The 20,457-nt window shown below is 42.9% G+C and overlaps 1 protein-coding gene across 2 annotated transcripts in view; it reads right to left on the bottom strand.

Moving 5' to 3' along the window:
- The window catches only part of LOC308305618 (ubiquitin carboxyl-terminal hydrolase MINDY-3-like), an 80,761-nt gene extending 62,352 nt beyond the window's left edge, over nt 1-18,409 (bottom strand). The window contains exons 1-11 of one of the 2 annotated variants that reach the window (XM_080750437.1): nt 18,307-18,409; nt 16,127-16,486; nt 15,571-15,650; nt 15,218-15,278; nt 14,519-14,734; nt 13,967-14,018; nt 12,141-12,255; nt 11,846-11,919; nt 11,539-11,618; nt 8,117-8,187; nt 4,054-4,134 (exon numbers count right to left, since the gene is read on the bottom strand). In XM_080750437.1, the coding sequence (XP_080606563.1) occupies nt 4,054-4,134; nt 8,117-8,187; nt 11,539-11,618; nt 11,846-11,919; nt 12,141-12,255; nt 13,967-14,018; nt 14,519-14,734; nt 15,218-15,278; nt 15,571-15,650; nt 16,127-16,220 (924 nt within the window). In that variant the 5' untranslated portion in view covers nt 16,221-16,486; nt 18,307-18,409. The remainder of the gene's footprint in view (nt 1-4,053; nt 4,135-8,116; nt 8,188-11,538; nt 11,619-11,845; nt 11,920-12,140; nt 12,256-13,966; nt 14,019-14,518; nt 14,735-15,217; nt 15,279-15,570; nt 15,651-16,126; nt 16,487-18,306) is intronic. The other variant, XM_080750438.1, reaches the window with a different exon arrangement.
- Between the last annotated feature and the right edge of the window lie 2,048 nt (nt 18,410-20,457).

Raw genomic sequence — 20,457 nt, 5'->3', positions numbered from 1 at the left:
ACCCATTGAACTTGAAATTCAATTTAAACCATGTTAAGACTCATTGAAAACACATGTACATGGTTCTGGTGACTGGTATTTCATAATGCAGGAATAGAATAATAAAATAAAATAAAAGTAATTGAAAAAGGGAAAAAAACAAGGCCCCCTGACACATTAGAAGGACAATATCAGTCACCAGAACCATGTAGGCTACGCATGTTTTCATAATATGGTTAAAACTATAACCGATTATACCCAGAGTAGACATTAAAATGATCCCAGAAATTATTTCAAGTGAAATACCTTAAAATGTTCAAGTGAAAAGGCTTAAAAGCACTTTTACCAAACATGAAGTTATGTACAATATCTATACTATAATTTTGCGAATGTCTGAGTGAGTGTCTGTCTGTCTGTCTGAAACAGCGTTTCTCCTCAGTGGCTGGAGCAATTGATCTGAAATCGCATGACCATTAGCATATGAACACACCTAACATAACTGTGAAGCCCGTTTGTCACTTTCACAAATCGTATACTGTATGTTAGCATTTTTATGGTGTATCTACTATCTATTCTGCATCTAGCATGAGGCACATCTATTCTGCATCTAGCATGAGGCAACATGTTTAACCAGCTCTCTCTCTGTGTGTGTGTGTGTGTGTGTGTGTGTGTGTGTGTGTGTGTGTGTGTGTGTGTGTGTGTGTGTGTGTGTGTGTGTGTGTGTGTGTGTGTGTGTGTGTGTGTGTGTGTGTGTGTAGGCAGGCGGGTGTGTGCGCAGGCGGGTGGGGGGATGGGGGGGGGGGTAGCCATTAAACGAAACGGGTATTTCTTACATTGATGCTCCTACATATTATCATGCAAGCACCAGTTAAAGTTACTTTCCATCCCTCATATACTGTATGCACAGTGCACATCCCATAACCCACACACTGCACATCATTTTGGAGCTCATATCTTTGAACGGGTAAGGGCTAGTAAAATATATTACAAAACGTGGTCGCGCATATGGGCGCGCACACATGGGCATGTGCACATGGGCGTGTGTAAGCATCTGCCTGGGTGACGACTGCTGGGCGAGCGCTGGCGCTTAGGTATGGGATCAACTTTGACAAAAAAAATGCAGAGACCTCGTTGGTTGTTTAAGTTGGCCATATTTTCCAAAATATGGAGCTGACCGAATTCTGACATCACAGATGTCTGACATCATATACCACATGAGACTGACACAGTTGTGCCTGGGTAGCTCAGTCGGTAGAGCTCTCGCCTTTGTACCGCAAGGTCATGGGTTCGATTCCGGGCACCGCCAACTCAGCGTATGAGTAGCACGGCTTGGCAAGTTGTGCGGCAAGTACTGGGAGCTGATGGTAGGTGTGGCGCTCCACCTCAGCAGTCCATCTCCCAGGGGTCTAGCGCATTGTAACGGGGACAGACTCCCGCGTGTTACCGGCTGATACCGACAACAAGCCACTCCCGACCTACTCTGACACAATATGTCCATATAAGGGCATTCCCAGATATGGGCTTAATATTGATGACATCAGAGATCTCCATATATGGGCATAAAAGGGACAAGGACGCGTATTGATGATCTGATGTGACGCCTCATTAACTTTTAATAAGGCATTACGCCTCAGCGTGACTTGAGGCATCACGCCATGTGACGGAGGGACGGACGGATATGATCTGCAGGTTTTCATAATAAATAGCGACGATATTAGGTTAACACATTACTGAAACTGAAGGCCAAATCATACTCCATCGACCCTTTGACAGCTGAAAAAGTGTCAAACAACAGTTGTGCCAAGCTAAAAGGGCAGAGCGACAGCTTCTTAATTTGCCTCCGCTCAAGCAGCAGAGTGTCCTCGCCCTGTGGATGTCCCTTTAACCTCACCGTAATGAAACCTCTGGTCTGCAGCACAACAAAGCAGGGGCATGGATTTGTTGCTCTCTGTCTATAATCAGACTAGGGTCAGCTGTGTGTGTGTGTGTGTGTGTGTGTGTGTGTGTGTGTGTGTGTGTGTGTGTGTGTGTGTGTGTGTGTGTGTGTGCGCGCGTGTGTTCCCTGTTCTCCAGCAGGACAAACGGATCCAGATGGGAACTCTGGGATCACATTCCCTACAGGAAACCATGCACCTGAGGGCACTGCAACGTGCGCACACACAGAAACACGCACGCGGCGCGCAGACCCGCACACATTACACAAACACACATGCAAATGCTAATCAGGATCAGGTTCCCTCTCTCAGGAATGCGAGTGTGCAGATGAGTGTATGAGTGTAAGCGTGTGTGTGTGTGTGTGTGTGTGGGTGAGTGACAGTGTGTGTATGAACATGTCACCATGGCCAGAGAAGCTGTATAGTAATAGCTGCAAGTCATCAGTGAGTGAATGAATGATGTGCTATCATGTGTATGGAATAGTGCTGTAATCAAGGTAGCAGCCAGGGTGTGGCTCGGCGCTGAACATGATGTTGATCGTGATGATGGTGGTGGCTGTGTCACGCTGCATTCCGCTCTATTGGGAAGGAGAATCGATTGGCTCTGCCTAAAGCGGGTGATTATCAATATGCGGACTGCGGAGCTGTATAGAGTTACATATGTACAGATAGATGAGATAAATTGTGTGGGTTCCAGGGTGCATGCACGCACACACAACAGATACAAGGCTGAGCACAGATTCTCACACATACACATACTGTACACATGCACACAAACAGATATGCTGTTGATAATGTGTATGGATGCACACACCAAATACATGCATTGATGCAGAAACACAGGCCACACAGTGTGACTGTTTGCTTGCATGTGCAAGCAGCCAAGCACGCACACACACACACGCACGCGCGTGCACACACACAGTCTGTGATGTGACGAGGTGTAGTATGATCACACTAAGTGAGGTCAGCTCTGTTGTTTTAACTTGAGAGAAACCTTGAGTCCCAGGGCAGAGGTACGAATCATCTGATCCCTTTGTTATGGGAGTGTGTGTGTGTGTGTGTGTGTGTGTGTGTGTGTGTGTGTGTGTGTGTGTGTGTGTGTGTGTGTGTGTGTGTGTGTGTGTGTGTCCTGGATAATCTCGGCTCTCTTACTATACGGATAAGAGAGTGAAACTGATCACACATGGAGCCAGGGCCAGGTCAGGTAGAGCACTGGTTCTCAAACATTTTCATGTCAAGGACCCCGAAATTGATAATGTATATTTGGCCGCGGACCCCCATTTGAAGGATTTGGTGCCATAAGTAAAGGCTTACGAAAACAGCACACCTACAGTATAAGCCCGTGATTCAAAGCATTGTGAGCTTGCAGATCGGCTATTTTCGAATCGCCGAAAAATGTAATGGGGCTCATCTGGCTGGGGACCCCCTGGAACCCCCACAAGGACTTCTTGGCGTCCCAAGACCCATGAGAACCAGTGATGTAGAGACAGAAAGGCAGACAGTAGTGGAGGGAGAGAGAGTTCAATGAGGCCATTGCGGAGAAAGCGACAAACACACAGATTTGCCCAAGTTCGTTGTGGTCGTTTTTGCATCTCCTAGATCTCCCTGAGACACCACCAATACAAAAATCGTGTGTCAGTGGTCAGAAATCCAAAGTGTGCATTATTTATTTATATTCGGTTGATATCACTGCTCCAGTCCTCTATACAGTGGCCGGGCGGGGTCTAAACTTAAGCATTCAAAACAGAGCTGCATCGAATACAAATTCATCCACAGAAAACTATTTTTTTGCAAGCCGACAGACATAACTTGTAAAGAGTAAAGCAAGCCTGATTTATACTTAATGCACAATGGTGTCACACATTGAAAATAATGTAAAGAAAGTGTCTGAAATCTGTGACACCATTGTGTATAAATGATAGGCTTTAGACACCCGGACGGAGACACAGTCAGACCACTGTGTGATTTGTACATAGTGTGTGTGTGCGCTTGCAAGTGTGCGTGCACACAGTTGAAAAGCCAAGAAACAAATGTAGGTGTCCATATATGACCAAACCACTGCTAAGACACATTCCTAACCTGCTGCTAACATTACACACAGCGTGTGTGTGTGTGTGTATGGGTGAGTTGAACTTACCTTGGCGAAGAACACTGAAAGATGAGTCTCACTGCCAAGAATCCAAATAGGGAACTTTGGAGACTTCAGGAACGCACCGACCTAGAACACGAACACACACACACACACACACACACACACACACACACACACACACACACACACACACACACACACACACACACACACACACACACACACACACACACACACACACACACACACACACACACACACACACACACACACACACACACACACACACACACACACACACACACACACACACACACACAAAAATGTGCAGAAGATGAAATGTCCAATTCCCACCAGTTTTCACTATCAATCACAAGAGCATTTGTTTAAAGTTGAGCAGAGTTTCAGGAGAACATTACCATGTTCCTAAAGGCAGAAGAGACCTGCTCTATCGAACAAACCCACATACAGTACCACACAAACTCATTGTCATTGAAACGGAAAAAATATAAATAAAATGTTTTTGTTGTATGGGGATATGATAAGAGTTTCAACTGAACAGTGAACACCCCTTGCTGCTAAACACCCAAACAAATTGCTCTATCAAAATGTCTCTTAAAGCTATACTGTGTAAGTTGCTCAACTAGTGGTCAGTAGCGCTATTGCTTTTTTCGGACGTTTTTCGTCCGGAGTCGTCGCGGACCACCGCCGCGGACCACTGGAGCGGCGCCGCAAACCACCGCGACCGATAGTAATCCGTGGAGGGGTAGAACGCATGGTAGAACGTAATTTTCTGGCCAGAATTTGTGGATTAAGAGGTTAAAATCCTTCACCATGGTAAACACTGTAGCCAAGCGGAGGCGCTTCCTGGAGACCAGAGCAGATAAGCTGTGATTGGCCGGTAGTGTACCATGTGTGCATGATCGGTGATGTGATTGGGCAACGTATACACAACGTATACAGATGATGCAGATTACGTCATTTTGGCGCGAAATCCCGCCCCTGTCACTGCTAAGAAGAAAATATATAAAGAGAAGGCTTCAGAAGCTGAAAATAACGGAGTGGGTGTTCTAAAACTTTAGCGATTTAACAGTTAGGACAATTTTAAGATTTGTTTTATAAAAAAAGTTACATGGTACAACTTTAACTTAGTTAAAGTTATTGCAGACCAATTTGTTAATTAAGTCTGGTTTAGAGGTTTGTGAATATAGGATTTAGAGAAGATATTCATTTAGCACTCTAAAATGCTTCGAGTATGCCTGTCTTTGAACACAGGATGTGTTCAACTGTCATAGGATAACGTCAATCAATAGATTCCTACAGGCAGAAGAGGGACAGCAAGTCAAACATGAAGATTCATGTGAACAGCTCTGAATGTATTCAATGCATCCAGCTCATTTGAAGCTACTCATTTGTCATCACTGGTTGCTTTTCTCCAAAACACACTTTGTAGACGGACAATGCGCAACTAAGTAGAAAAGGAACATTGGTTTAGTTCGAAAATGTATATATCAGATGAGACAGTATAGACATGTATATATCTGACAAGCAGTGAAACGTGCAGTGAAACATACAGTGAAACCACAGCTGCCTTTGAACAATCAAGATGGAAGTCTCATTATGCTGTTGTCTCGGATGGGTTTTCTGATCTACAGTACTTAGGACATTCTCTTTGGTTCATTCACTTTAGCACCAGTGATGGAAGAGAAGCTAATTTCACATTCTATATCGATGTGTTTGATTAGAGTTCACTTGACAATCAGATTAAAAAAAAGAAGAAAAAGAAATGTGTGTCACCTCACGCTAAATAAGCAGCCGGCCCAGGTTCGAGTCCAACCCGAGGCTCTTTGCTGCTAGCCAGCCCCCTCCCTCCCCCCCGCCCGTCCCTCTGTTCACAGTCTCTACTGTATTAAAATAAAATAGAAATGCAGAGAAAGAGTATGTGTCACCTCACAAACATGGCAGCAAGTCTGTAGAAGCAACTAATTATAGTGTTGTTGACTTAAGTCTGATTTATAGTTAGTTTTGGTCTGTTTGTTCACTACATTACTGTGTTCCAGGCACCAGAATCGCCACGCTCTCTGTGTCGAGGCTTATTTTGGCAACGGCTAGCCCACAGGGACAAAAGAAAAAAGGTCAGAGTAATCTTTGGTCCAAAATGTCACATTGTGCATACTTTTACCATCTCTCCTGCATTCTACTTTGGTGAACATGGTTGTGTACAGGTAATGACCAGAGGGGACAGGGGAGAGAGAGAGTACAGACTCAGTGAGCACAATCGAGAAAGGACGTCATAGGCATACCTGGCTCCCTAGAGAAAACAAACTTTGCATCCACTGCACACAAAATGAAGTGGAAACTGAGCTACACTTCCTAACCACCTGTCCACTGTACCAAGACATCAGAGACACATACTTCCCACAGATTATAAGCACACAAGGAGAGTTTGAAAACATGACCAATGATGAAAAACTCCCATACCTGCTGGGTGAAGTAAAACAATGTGCAAACACAGCAGCAAGATTCGTGAGCTGCTGTGATAGGAGAAGGATATCAAATGGAACCTGACCACCTTAAAAACCAATGAATATATCCCTGCTCTGCCTGCACGTAACCGTGATGCATGAAAACTGTTTTCACCTGTACATATTTTGTTCTGATTGTATTGTATACACTTCTGCTTTGGCAATGTAAACGTATGTTTTCTCATGCCAATAAAGCCCTTTGAATTGAAAATTGAATTGAATTGAGAGAGAGAGAGAGAGAGAGAGAGAGAGAGAGAGAGAGAGAGAGAGAGAGAGAGAGAGCGAGAGAGCGAGAGACACGAGAGGGGATGGAGTGATGGGAATGACAGGAGTGTAGATTTGTGTTTCGGGATGTGTGTGGTCAGCCGAGATCGTTCCTCAAAACACATATTTTCACATGGGAGCTGTGGCTGTGGCCTGGTTTCTCACTGTGTACACGGCTACACACACACACACAAATGATGAACACACAAACACACACACACACACACACACACCCCTTGCGAGTTGTGTGTACAGTATGCGTTTTGTGCTGGTGAGCGTGCAATACAGTTTGTGTGAGACAATTACAGTGCAGAACGTATGTGAGAGTTGTGAGAATGTGTGACGTGTGTTTATTTGTGTTTGTAGCTGTCCCACACCTCTAGAGGGTCTATCTAAATGTCAACTCACTCTTTACCAATAAACAAGAATGTAGTTACTCATAATGGTTATCACTTTCACTTAAAGCTATACTGTGTAAGATGCCCAACTAGTGGTCATTAGCCCTATAGCAAACCGCGGTCGCGTCCGCGTCTTTCGGACGTTTTTCGTGCCTTCAGACCCCCGCGTCTGCCTCCACCTCGCTGAGATCTATCTTTTAAGGGGTCCCTTGTTCCTGTGCGTTCAGTAATTCCAGAGATACGGACTCCTTCACCCTGCCTGGTAGGCGAAATTACCTAGAGAAGGGATGGTACAAACAGGCGACAACAAATATGGCTGCCATAGCGACCCCACTTCAAGTTGCGCTGTGATTGGCCGGCAGTTGTATAACCCTCGCTGTGATTGGCCGGTAGTGTGATGACGCAATTTTTGCGCGAATGACCGCCCCGGTCACTGGTCAGTAGAAAACATATAAAGAAAAGGCTTTCAGAGCTGAAATTCACGGAGTGGGGGTTCTAAAACTTTAGCGATTTAACAGTTAGGACAATTTTAAAATTTGTTTTATAAAAAAAGTTACATAGTACAGCTTTAAACTATGTGTCCTCAGAGACTCTTTTCTGTGTGTGTGTGTGTGTGTGTGTGTGTGTGTGTGTGTGTGTGTGTGTGTGTGTGTGTGTGTGTGTGTGTGTGTGTGTGTGTGTATACGCATGTGTACGCATGAGCGTGCATGCATGTCGGATATGCATCTGTGTAGGATGAATATCTATATGTGCATGCATGTGGGTTAGTAGAAGGGCATGTGTGGTAATATTATGTGTGTACAGTATGCATAATATGCAGTGTGTTGATTTGTGTGTGCACATCAACTTGTGTATTCATCTCTGTTTGTACCAGTGTGTGTGTGTGTGTGTGTGTGTGTGTGTGTGTGTGTGTGTACATACCTTACAGTAACGTAGAGACTCCATGAGAGTGAGGAAACCCACTGAAGCCTGTTTATGGATCCCGTGCAACACTTGACACACACACAAACACACAGAAGGGAGAGAGAGAGAATGTAAAATAAACAAGGAGTGTAACAGTGAAAAAGTGTACACTGAATTTATTTTCCATCAAGGTTATATTATATTATATTATAGATAATAGAAATCCTGAACACACTTCATGGTACAGGACTTGACCACAGAAATATGACAGCTGCCTACAACTGTGTGATATGAGCACCCTCTGGTGGCCATTTCTGCATGTTGACACTGGCATACAATACTTAGAATTACCATATATTTTAGACATTCTCTTTCAATTATAATCATTTTATAATTGAAAGAGAATGGAGGAAGAAGGAGAATGACTAAAATATAATTTGGCATTTGAGAAACAAAAATCCTAATAATAAACAACCGAATGTCTGTCTGTCCCAACGTCTGTCTGATATACCAGACATCACTGTACTAAACAGTGCTCATATCTGGAGATAACTGACATCACTGATACCGCCGCCTGCGCTGCGCATGCGCCGCCGCCATGGTAACAGCTGCATCCTGAAACTGTGCCCAAATTTGGAGATGACTGACATCACTGATACGTCTGGGTTCTCCAACATTACTTCTGAGACTCCTAAATTCAAACTCTCATATACTGTGCACATGCCATTACCCAAACTGCACATAATTCGGAGCACATATGTTCAAACGGGCAAGGACTAGTGTCTTTATACATGATCTTCTGAAACGCCCCAAACATAAACCTCTCCAACCTCCGTATCACCACCACCCAATGTTCCCTCTAAGCTGCGCGCATGCGCGCCCGCGCACGACAAATCTTCATAGCGCACGGCAGATTAACACCAATAGATTTGTGAAACGCAGCAGTTGATTATTTTGTGTACATAGGCAGCGCTAAGTCTCTCTCTCTCTCTCTCTCTCTCTCTCTCTCTCTCTCTCTCTCTCTCTCTCTCTCTCTCTCTCTCTCTCTCTCTCTCTCTCTCTCTCTCTCTCTCTCTCTCTCTCTCTCTCTCTCTCTCTCTCTCTCTCTCGTGCCTTGGTTGCCTCCCCCCTCTTGCCAAATTCTCTCCCTTTCGCTCTGTCTCCGTCACTCGACTCGATTCTCGCTCGCCTCCCCTCCTCCTCTCTCTCTCTCTCTCTCTCTCTCTCTCTCTCTCACACACACACACACATGCAGGCAGGCACGTGTGGTAAACACAGACTTCTTCCGACTAAATTGTTTTATTGCCGTCATAAAACCTTCTCAGTTACATCTTCTATGTTGCATTAACGTTAGCAACAGCGACAGCGTGGCTGTGTAGGGAAGGCTACCAAAACAAAACAAACGCATGTGCTTTGCTTCGCGTATCAGAAGCTCAAAGGACCATGGTTGCTAATGTGCAGTTTCATAAAGAAATCCCCCGCCTGTGCAGAGCAGAGATTAGACCTACAGTACACACTACTCCTCCATCCAGCATCCAGGTACAGTATGAACTAAAACTGCAATGTTTCTCTGGAGCTGACAAGCTTGGCGTCTCACCTTCATGACGAGTTACAGTAACAAAAATAATGTCCTGTAATGCATTGGTCCCAAATTGGGTCTGGGGACCCCCGGGGATCTTGAGGTAGTTCCAGGGGTCCCCAGCAAAAGTTAGGAACCAAATGGACCCTATATGTAACTCAGAGTGTACGAATGGAACCCCACACGAGTTAAATTAACTTGTTGATTTTATAAAAAATATAAATTGGGTTAGGGTTAGGGAGAGAGTCCACCTCTCTGTAATGTTATGGGCTAGCTTAGGTCATATATGATTTAATTTTTGGGAAAGCAATCTACAAGGTCAAAAGCCAGTGTTAATTTAAATTGAGTGTGAAATGGTAGGCCTATACCAAATTTTCGCATGCATGCTTACATTGGCACTTTGGCACATACAGTAGGCTACACATAGTGCTTTTGGACTGTATTTTATTCATAATAATGACACTTCTTTAGATGTGTCAATATCAATATGTCAATGTATTGTTACTTTTTACTCATATTTAGGCCCATTGTTTGTATTGTATTTACACAATGCTGTCAACATGTGTATATACTATATAAGATAGATAGATTTATTATCCCAAGGGGGGAAATCAGTCTGTAGGCCTAATACTGAATAATAATGGATATAAAACCCTTTTCCCCCCGTCTTTTTAAATTTAACTGACCAATAGTAGCCTACAGTTTATTAACAGTAGTCGAACCGCTATTACTTATTCTGTAATAAAATTTGAATAAGCCATAACTTGACATGACTTCACACACTGACGCAGTATACACTCGTGCACTCGACATATTTGCTCATCAGTGCTCAAGTTGTGCTCAGAAGGTTGGAGTGTTTGCTCAGACCGAAAAAAAAATTAGAGGGAACATTGCCACCACCAATGGTTCAAGTATAGAAAAGGTTTCAGAATACAAATACCTTGGCATATGGCTAGACGACAAATTCAATTTTAAACACCATATAGATAATCTTGTTATAAAACTCCGCCAAAAGATTGGCTGCCTCTATATAAATAAAACTAGTTTCCCCATGTTTTGTAGAAAGAGGATCATCAAAGCTACATTTTTATCCGTGTTGGATTATGGAGACATAATATATCTTTGAGGTTTATTACTGGTGCAAATTTCATCATTGCGACCTGTATGGTATGGTGGGCTGGGGTTCTTTGTCGGAGAGGCGCAACTATCATTGGCATCTCTTCATTTATAAAGGCCTGGTTGGAAAACTGCCACCATACATCTCTTCCATGCTACGTGAGAAACCTAGTTACATTCAAACTCGCTCCAGCGATTGGCTGGTCCTTAAGGTCCCCTTTGCTAACTCAGAACTGGGAAAGACTGCCTTTAGCGTTAGTGCACCCACCTGATTCTTGGAATCTCTTGCAACAAGATTTTAGGATGAGTACCCTAGCATCTGTTGGTCATTTCAGGAGTTTACTTAATAACCGTGCATTACAAGTATGTAATTGTTTTAACTGATTGTTGTCATCACTGTTTTCTTTCTGTATTAATTTCTGTTTGTAATCTCGGCATCATTGTAAATGAGGATCTCCCTCAATTGATCTTTTCGAGAAATTAAATAAAGGTTGAATGAATGAATAGTCATTTATTCAGCCCTTATACCGTTTATACAGGTTTGTTCGCAAGTGTATGTGTGTGGTACATGGGTGTACTCTATGCATGTTTATGTGGGCTCTTTTTCCCTCCTCTACCCCAAATGTCTTCACCACAAATAGCTGATCTACGAGCTCACAACGAGTTGGCAAAGCGCCGATCTGCTATTTTTGGCTAATGTTCACCCGCAGAATTGTGACACCAAGGGTTCAAGTGGTTAACTTACTCATGCCAGAGCACTCTCTATCTCCGTCCCAAACGTTAGAGACAGCATGGCCAGTAACTAGCAGATTCACCAGGCTCTGACTGGAAAATACACACAGACAGAAAGAGAAAGTATGACACAAATTTAAATAGAGATACGAAACATAGGAATAACCCTTTTGATATGCACATTTTCTTTATTGTGATGCACATTTGCGAACATGTTTCTAGTGCTGTGTTCAATTCATCAAACGTCATTATTGGCATTAAAATGGATTATTATTATAATTCTTCACTGATGTGTGAGGTGAGAAGGTGAGTTGTTGTACCTGCCATGGCCATGGAGACGATCTATAAGAGGCTCCTCTGTGTCCTCAATCTCATTCCTAATGTTCTCTATACCCTACACACACACACACACACACACACACACACACACACACACACACACACACACACACACACACACACACACACACACACACACACACACACACACACACACACACACACACACACACACACACACACACACACACACACACACACACACACACTATTGTATATGGACATGTATCCAGAGATATAGCAATGTATAAGTAATTGACCATGGGGGGGTTGTACCTTGGTTAGGATGACAGAATAGAGGAAGAGAAGGACTCCACAGCACCCCCTCCAGGTGTGGTAGAGAGACAGCACCTCCTCTCTGAGCTCACTCACTGTCTGCACCAACCGCTTACTGTAGGGCACGCACACACACACACACACACACACACACACACACACACACACACACACACACACACACACACACACACACACACACACACACACACACACACACACACACACACACACACACACACACACACACACACACACACACACACACACACAGTGTCTGTATAATGTCTGCTGCTTATAAAGTACTTTGAGCTGGATTATAAACAGTATAGTAAATGGTAAGATACAAATTAAAGTGTATTATGGTATTAGTGTATAATATCACATGATGGCACACAGAGAACCTCAACATGCTTCTCAGTAAATAAACACAAAAATAAAAATACATAAAAATGGTGCAATGTTGCAATTCCATACACATGAGGAAATACATGACATGCATGTAAAGAGGGGGTGAGGATGAGGATGGGTTTTAGAACTAGGTTAGGGTAAGGTTGGTGTCAAAGGCAAAGGGTTACAGTATATATACACCCCATAAAGTGTTATAATATCTATGGTATTTCACAAAAACAATTAATTATTTGTCTTTGAGAATTAAGTCAGATACAGCTTTGAAAAGAAAACATAAAACAAAAATGACATAACAATGGATAAAGTCATTTCTAATCATTTATTTTCTGTAGGGAGTCTGTCTTCTGTCTCTGCTTCTCTTAATGTGTGATGGAAAGTCCTATCAGTGAAGTCATCTGTCCTATGCTACGGTCTATGGCATATTGTTTCAGTGGTGGACACTTGTTTATTTCCTATCTAGAGTCGCAGGGAAAGCAAGAAGGATGAGATGAGTGCCGGGAGCCCCAGAGCACTGAAAAGTTTAACCAGTTCAATATTATACAAATTCCATTATAAAATTATACTGCATTAGTTAAGATTTTACTTAACGCTCAATTTAACACTAATTTCTCTACTTTCTGGGGCTGTGCGATAAAAAAATGTAATACCTCAATACCTCCAAATACCTACATAGCTATGATTGAATATGGCTGTATGGTTTCACACTTTTGACATTCCACAGACCAGAAGACAGAGCGTGCTGGCCACATATAGGTGTTTAGACAGATATGTCATGTGTTGCGTCCCCTCTCAAATGAGCACTTGCCCAGTCGGGCAACCTGAAAGCAAACTTCACCTGCCCAAAAGTTGTATTTACCTGCCAGGGGCAGGTGGGCAAGCCTTAGTGTCAATGCTTGGATGCACAACACATTGACTATTGTGTCCTCAACATTTGTGAAGACAATGTCGACCACAAAATCTGTATCCTTTGTCAATGTTTGCGTTTTTAGTTCTTGAATAAAATGGGTGGTGGAGTAGATGGTTGAGGGTAGAAGTAGTTGTAGGCGCAGGGTTTCCTGCAGGAAAAAGTCTTGACCAGGGGGGATCTCATGGCGCACGCGCAAAGCGTGTGCGCCAAAGTTTTTTGATAATTAATTAATTAATTCAAGTAATTAATTCACTTAATTTGTAATATTAATTCTTAATTTTGCCCTATAAAGAACACATAACACATAAATGTGCCCATGATGACGGAAAACACAACTAAATTAATTCCCTTATTTTAGACTAATTCTTATTTTTGCCCTCAACATAAAATGAGAGGTTGACTCTTGTCTCTTGGCCAGGGGGGACAGATTTTAGGCCAGGGGGCCCCCCTGGCCAATAAAGTGCTGCAGGAAACCCTGCCGCAGTAGAGTAGAGTGAAGTTCACTTACTGTAGAACACTGTGAAACTGCTCAAAGCCAAGGTCTTCAGAAGCTAAAGCAGCTAGACATAGGAAAGGACACAGACACAAACACACACGATGAGTTGACATGCATTTAACTAACTGTAGTGATACTCTTATTGTACTTTTTAGCCTTTTCTCTCCCCAATTTAGTTGTTGCCAATTAATGTCTCCCAACACACATTTTGTGTAGTTACTGCCGTTGTATCCAACTGACTGGAGGAGCCCCCACTGGGAGGACGCAGAGCCTTTTGTCCTACTCCTCCCATCCAAAACTCCCTGCCGACAGGTGCCACCCTAGCTGGTAGTTATACACGCAGTGATATCACCCTCTCCGCCTGGCTTCCCTCCCCCAAACACTGGGCTGCACCATGGTGGATTCAAACCCACAACCTCCGTGTTGGTAAGCAAGCACTTTACCACCCGAGCGCCTTGTAGTTATATTTTAAAATATTGACTGCATACTTTTTCATTTAAAACGAAATATTTTTTGTTGAGTGACAACGGTAAGTATAAATGAGCCTTTCCACAGATAACATACTGGGCTGTCGCTGGTCCGGCAGTGGCTGGCTGCTCTCCGGCTCTGGCGTGCCCTGCATGTGTGAGGAAGGTGTTTGCGTGTTGGAGGTGTGTGTTGTGGTGTGAGGGCTCTGTCCTTTAGCCCATGACACCAGGCAGTAGGTGGTGGAGGGACCAGAGCAGGCACACTCTAGGATCTCACTCAGAGTGGAGCACAGAGCCGTCTTCTGGTCCTCCTCTGCAGAAAAGAAAACGCTCAGTGTTCATAATGATAAGCACAGAGTCCTCATTCAGTAATGTATAATATGCTTCCTGTTTTAATATACTCCATTTGGAAGAATTTTATTACTATTCACAAATATGCCATTTACATGAGCATTTATTTAAAGAATCCAGGAATATTGTACAAAAAGGAAAAGCTACCAGACGGAGTCAGCAGGTGCCATTTCACATACTAATCTGCGACCTTCGGTCACAATGGATGATTATGATGCAAGCAAAAGCTATCAATGTGTCATTATCACAGTACCAACTATTACCACAGTGCATAATTACAATAAATTTGAACTAGTGTGATAGAAATACTTGTAAGTAGTCATTCTGCACAAGTAAGCCATTGCCATAAGCAGTAGATACTTTTATACGAGTAGTACAGTACATTATAGAATGACTCATCACAGAACACAACTGGAAGTCAAGCAGTCTTAAAGTGGCAACCTACCTGTCATCTGTCTCCAGTCTAAACTTTCTCTGTTGAATAGAATATTCTTCAGAAGGAAGGCCTGCAAACAAACACAAACCCTGAATCAAGCACATGCAAACAGGTACACATATACCTTTGCGGCAGTTCAGAAACGATCTAACAAGATAGATCAATTTGGACACCGTGTTGTCCAAATAACTTTGAACGACATGGACTAGACTTGCCTCCAAGTACTAGGATAATCGGTACTACTGCATATTATAAATGTTGGAAGATTAACCAAATCAATAGTGAAGTATTTATAATTTTCCGATAATATGCACACCAGTCTGTCCATTAATTGTCTGTCTATGCAGATATGTGGCTCGTACCTGAACAGGTGCAATGACAGCACAGGGTCCTCCTTCTAACTGCTCCAAGCCTGAAGGCTCATTCTCACTGAAAACAAACCCTGCCACACAAAACATAATCACCGTCACACACACTTTATCACCAAGTACGAGGTTCACATGTGGAATTTTCACAATGTGAAAAAGTATAAATGAAAACAATCAATGTGTGACCATCAGCAAAGTACACAACTCATACATGATATTGCTATGGGATATTTTGCTTTTACCTCTATTTCTACACGATTCAGTTGTTATGCCAATCAATTCCTCCCCGCACACATTTATGTGTCATCACTGCTGTTGTATCCTAATGACTCACCTACCAGTGAGGAGACGTAGAGCCTTCGTCATACTCTGCAATCTGTACGCCCAACACTCCCTGCTGACAGGTGCCACCCCCCCCCCCCCATCCCGTAGGATTATGTGCGATGACAATTATCACCCTCCCCTGCACGGCTTCCCTCTCCCAAACACGGATACAAATATTTTCGCTGTGTGTGTAAGTACATAGGTCTTAAGTGGTTAAACATCGTACCTTGTGCCCATCTACGGAAGATAGAGGCTGACACTCCTCCACTTGCGGGTCTGCCCCACACCAAATCCACCACCTCTCTATTCAAATCTGACATGTCAGCTTCCAGTGGTCTACACAGTACGGAGAGTCCACCGATGGGGGTGGGGGTTTGAAGGGGACAGGGCGGGGCGGGTAGAGCTCTGCTGAGGACAGCTTTCTAGGTGACGTGTCGTGGAGTGACTGTGACAGTGAGGCTGGTGCTCCTCTTTTTTTGCCTGGCAGGTGAAGCTGTTGTCATTGGCCACCAGACTCCGTGGCACGATGTTACTGTATCTCTCCAATGACGGCACCAAAAAGGCAGGTGAGAAGAACAGCAAAGGTCTGCAAATCATCATTACAAGTGTTTTATTGGCCAAGTATACAGCATGCTTGAATACTGCATGTTATTTTCCTTAGTGGGTTCCTGACATACACAGACATGACACAGTCAGCAATAATAGAAAATGTAATAAAAGATATTCCCTTAACTGAATTCTGAAAAACTGATTTTGTAAGCTTGTAGGTTGCCTATGACCTTTTCTTTTTACAATTATAGGTGAGATTTCACCTATAAAGAGTAAAGACATGCCCAAAATCTGGAAGCCAAAGGGGAACAACCTGGGACACATAGGCAGTATAATCGATGTGACGATGTCATCCACATTTTGTGTAAAAAAGCATGCAGATGCCATATCACTCCAAATCATCACTGACTGCAGAAACTTCACACTGGACTTCAAGCTACTTTGACTTTAGACGGTTGACATTTCTGTATTATAAATCCTTGTGTTTTTGAGTGGTCTCATAATATTATAATATTTTGAATATTTCACTATATGAAAGTTTCAGTTTTTTAATCATATTACAGAAGAACTTTTACACTAATATATATATATAGATGGATCTGAATATTGGTCTGGCTTTATTGCTATCAGTATTCATCACAACACAAAACTTGATGGGTAACATTTAACATGTAGAAGTTGATTTCAGGCATAGGACTACACAGGATACTACATAATTATTTCAGTGGTGGATTATATGTACATTCTTTGAGGCCCTCTGCGAAACCAGCAGACTTCACTGTGGCAGATGATGGGGAGGCTTTGTAAATTATTGTCAGGAATAAATTGCATACATTTGCTGATGGTTGAATAACATTACTAACTCAAACTATCACTTAGTTAAATAAATGTATTGCAACTAGAACTAGTAACTAGCAAAACCCAGCCTGCCAACACAGATACTGTCATGTCAAGACGACGTCAGAGGTTATTTATATTTCTTCAGAGAATTGTTTGAGATTTTCTAATCCGAGGCTTGAAAAAATATAGGCCGCCTCAAGTACTTGGCAAAGTTATATTTCATTAACATTTTCAAATTAAACGTTGGAAAAAGAAGAAGGGCACTGATCCACCAATGTAGCAAATCTCTTTGCATGAAGATTCCATGTAAAATTGTTAAAGTACTGTGTATGACACTGCAGTTGAAGATTTGCAAATAAAAACACACGCAGCTAGGCAATTACTAAGCCTGCTTTGTGGGAATTAGAGTCCCATTTTAAAAAGGAATAGTTCTTTGACGGGAGAGTGTTTTCCGCAGGTGATTCAGTCCGAGTGTATCAAAGGGTGCGTTCGGAAATGCGCACCGGGTGTGTGCTCAGTGTAGTGAGTGCCTAAACCTAACCCTAATCCTAACCTCAGTAAAACTATGCCTAACCCTAACCTTAACCTCTGTAAAACTATGCCTAAACCTAACCACACCCGGTGCGCATTTCCGAACGCACCCTTTGATACACTCGGACTGAATCACCTGCAGAAAACACTCTCCCGTTCTTTGACACAGACCACAGTGGAAGCTAGCTAGGTGCAGCTGAACTAAAATACCTAGTTTAGTTAGCAATAAGTGCTATTACACTGACATAGTATTGGTTACAAAAGCTAAAGTTAACAACTAATTATATATATATATATATATTCATATTCATAAGCAAGTAACGGTTATGTTTAACTGACACAGCTGTTGCTCATTCAAGCTAGCTATTAGCATTAGTAAGCATCTTGCAGCTTTACCTCTTTGTCGCCTAAATATACTCGCGTTGTGTCGCTATGGATAATTATGAATGCTAAGAGTAGCCTAGTTACGTTAATAGTTATTATTACCTTCAAATCACAAGCGTTTAACGAGAGACTGTGGAATGTTTCACTGATATTTGTCATTCGTTCGTTGACCAACGTCTCTGTCACTCGTTTATTTACAATAGAAAAAAAATATACGCGTGCAAGTAACGTCGTTGCCCATTGGTTCAAATACAGAAGCTTCCGGCTGCGTCAAGGGGCACAGCCTCAGCGCGACGTCCCATTGGTCTTCACTGTTGTCAATAACATCCATGGCCCACCCCTGGTCCATACTGCTATGCATCTCATTCTCAATAAATAAATACAGATATTTAGAATTAGATCATTACATAATATGAGCGAAATATAATATAATATAATCATTCCTTAATGGGAAACTATAACACGTGCAAAGTAACTAGCAACTCCAGTTTTCAAATAGATGTAGTGGAGTAAAAGTACAATATTTGGAACCGAGATGTAGTGGAGATTGAGAATAGTTAAAGTATTGGAAATTTGAAATACTCAAATAGTAGGCCTGCAAATATCTCAAAATTGTACTACTTGACACCCTGGTACCCTGACTGTTCCAAATGGTTGAGCCTTACCTGATTGCAGGCCGCGGCACGGGGCGGAGTGACCGCGGCAAGGGGCGGAGTGAACGCGGCGGTTACCGTGGGCTTCGGTGACGTGTGCAGTGGGGCGACGGTGAGATTCGAACTAGTGATCTCTGGCACTCAAGTCGGCGACGCTATCCATTCAGCCATCAATGCTGATGTTTATCGTGGGCTTGCCCAGGCCTTACGGCCTGGGCATAAATATAACGATTGCATTCACCACGGCTTCGTAACTCGCGCGGCGCTCCGCGCCGCTTGCAATGTCGTGGACAATAATCAAACGCCTCCGCCCACCGCCGCGTTCACTTACGGTAGCGTTCACTCCGCCCCTTGCCGCGTTCACTACGCCCCCTGCCGCGTTCACTACGCCCCCTGCCGCGTTCACTACGCCCCCTGCCGCGTTCACGACGCCCCCTGCCGCGTTCACTCCGCCCCTTGCCGCGGCCTGCAATCAGGTATACTTGAAATGGTTGCTGGACATTCACTGAGACAAACACCACCATCTGCTGGACAGCTACAAGAAGTGCAAATACAAATCTGTAGCCTACTCACACACACACACACACACACACACACACACACACACACACACACACACACACACACACACACACACACACACACACACACACTTTAATATGTGCAGCTATAATGGTTTATTGCAAAGAACAATGAATACATTTGCCATGAGAAATGAGATGAGAAATTAAACACTAGAAGGAACGAGCTCTAATGTTCATGTTTTCTTTTTGATAGTCATTGGTTCAACATGGTGGGATTGTCCCTTGTAACCATTGGTACCAATTACTACTGATGGAAAGATTATTATATTCCATATGAATAGACAGTTTTCCCCAAAATATTAAAGTACTCGCACAGAAGAAATGAGTCCACACACTGTGCAAATCCGTTTTTCTGTAAGATGTATTGAAAAAAATACTTCAGAGTTCAAATTGTACAGTACAGCAAGTACGTTCACCCATCGTAGCTTCTCTGCCTATACAAAACATAATTTTCACAGATATATGGATTTACAGAATACATGAGTCGCATTCTGATTGGACAATTATAACATAACAATGGACATCAGATGTTTTCGTGTTGTTGGGCCTAGTAGTAAGAAGGACAAATGCCAGATATGTCTTTGGCGTTATCCAATGTCCAGGGCAGTCTGACATTTATTGAGATATCATTTCCCTGGTCAACATCTTTGTACAGACCTGGAGTGGAGACATCTCGTCACGGGTAATTAGTTATTAGATCAAAACAAAATAACCTTGACACTTTTAAAACTGAAAGTGTTGTCTAACACTAAAATGTAATTTTATATTGATATCAATCAATCCTTATCCAACAACTACTTTAAATAGCGAATGACAAACTTCTAAACTGTAGTAAGGATGTTAGAAGAGAGAGAATTATAATGTGTATCTCCTGTAGCCTCATGTGAACCAGAGCCTTGGTCTGTGAGACTGTCTGACACCATGTTCACCACCTTTCTCCTACCTGACTCCTCCATCCTACTGAACCCTCTTTGATCTGACTGGCATGTCAGAAATATCAAGAAACAACACAATTA

This window comes from Nannobrachium achirus (genome assembly GCF_963921795.1).
Source record: "Nannobrachium achirus genome assembly, chromosome: 2".
NCBI lineage: Eukaryota > Metazoa > Chordata > Actinopteri > Myctophiformes > Myctophidae > Nannobrachium > Nannobrachium achirus.
This window is presented reverse-complemented; position numbering and strand designations above follow the sequence as displayed.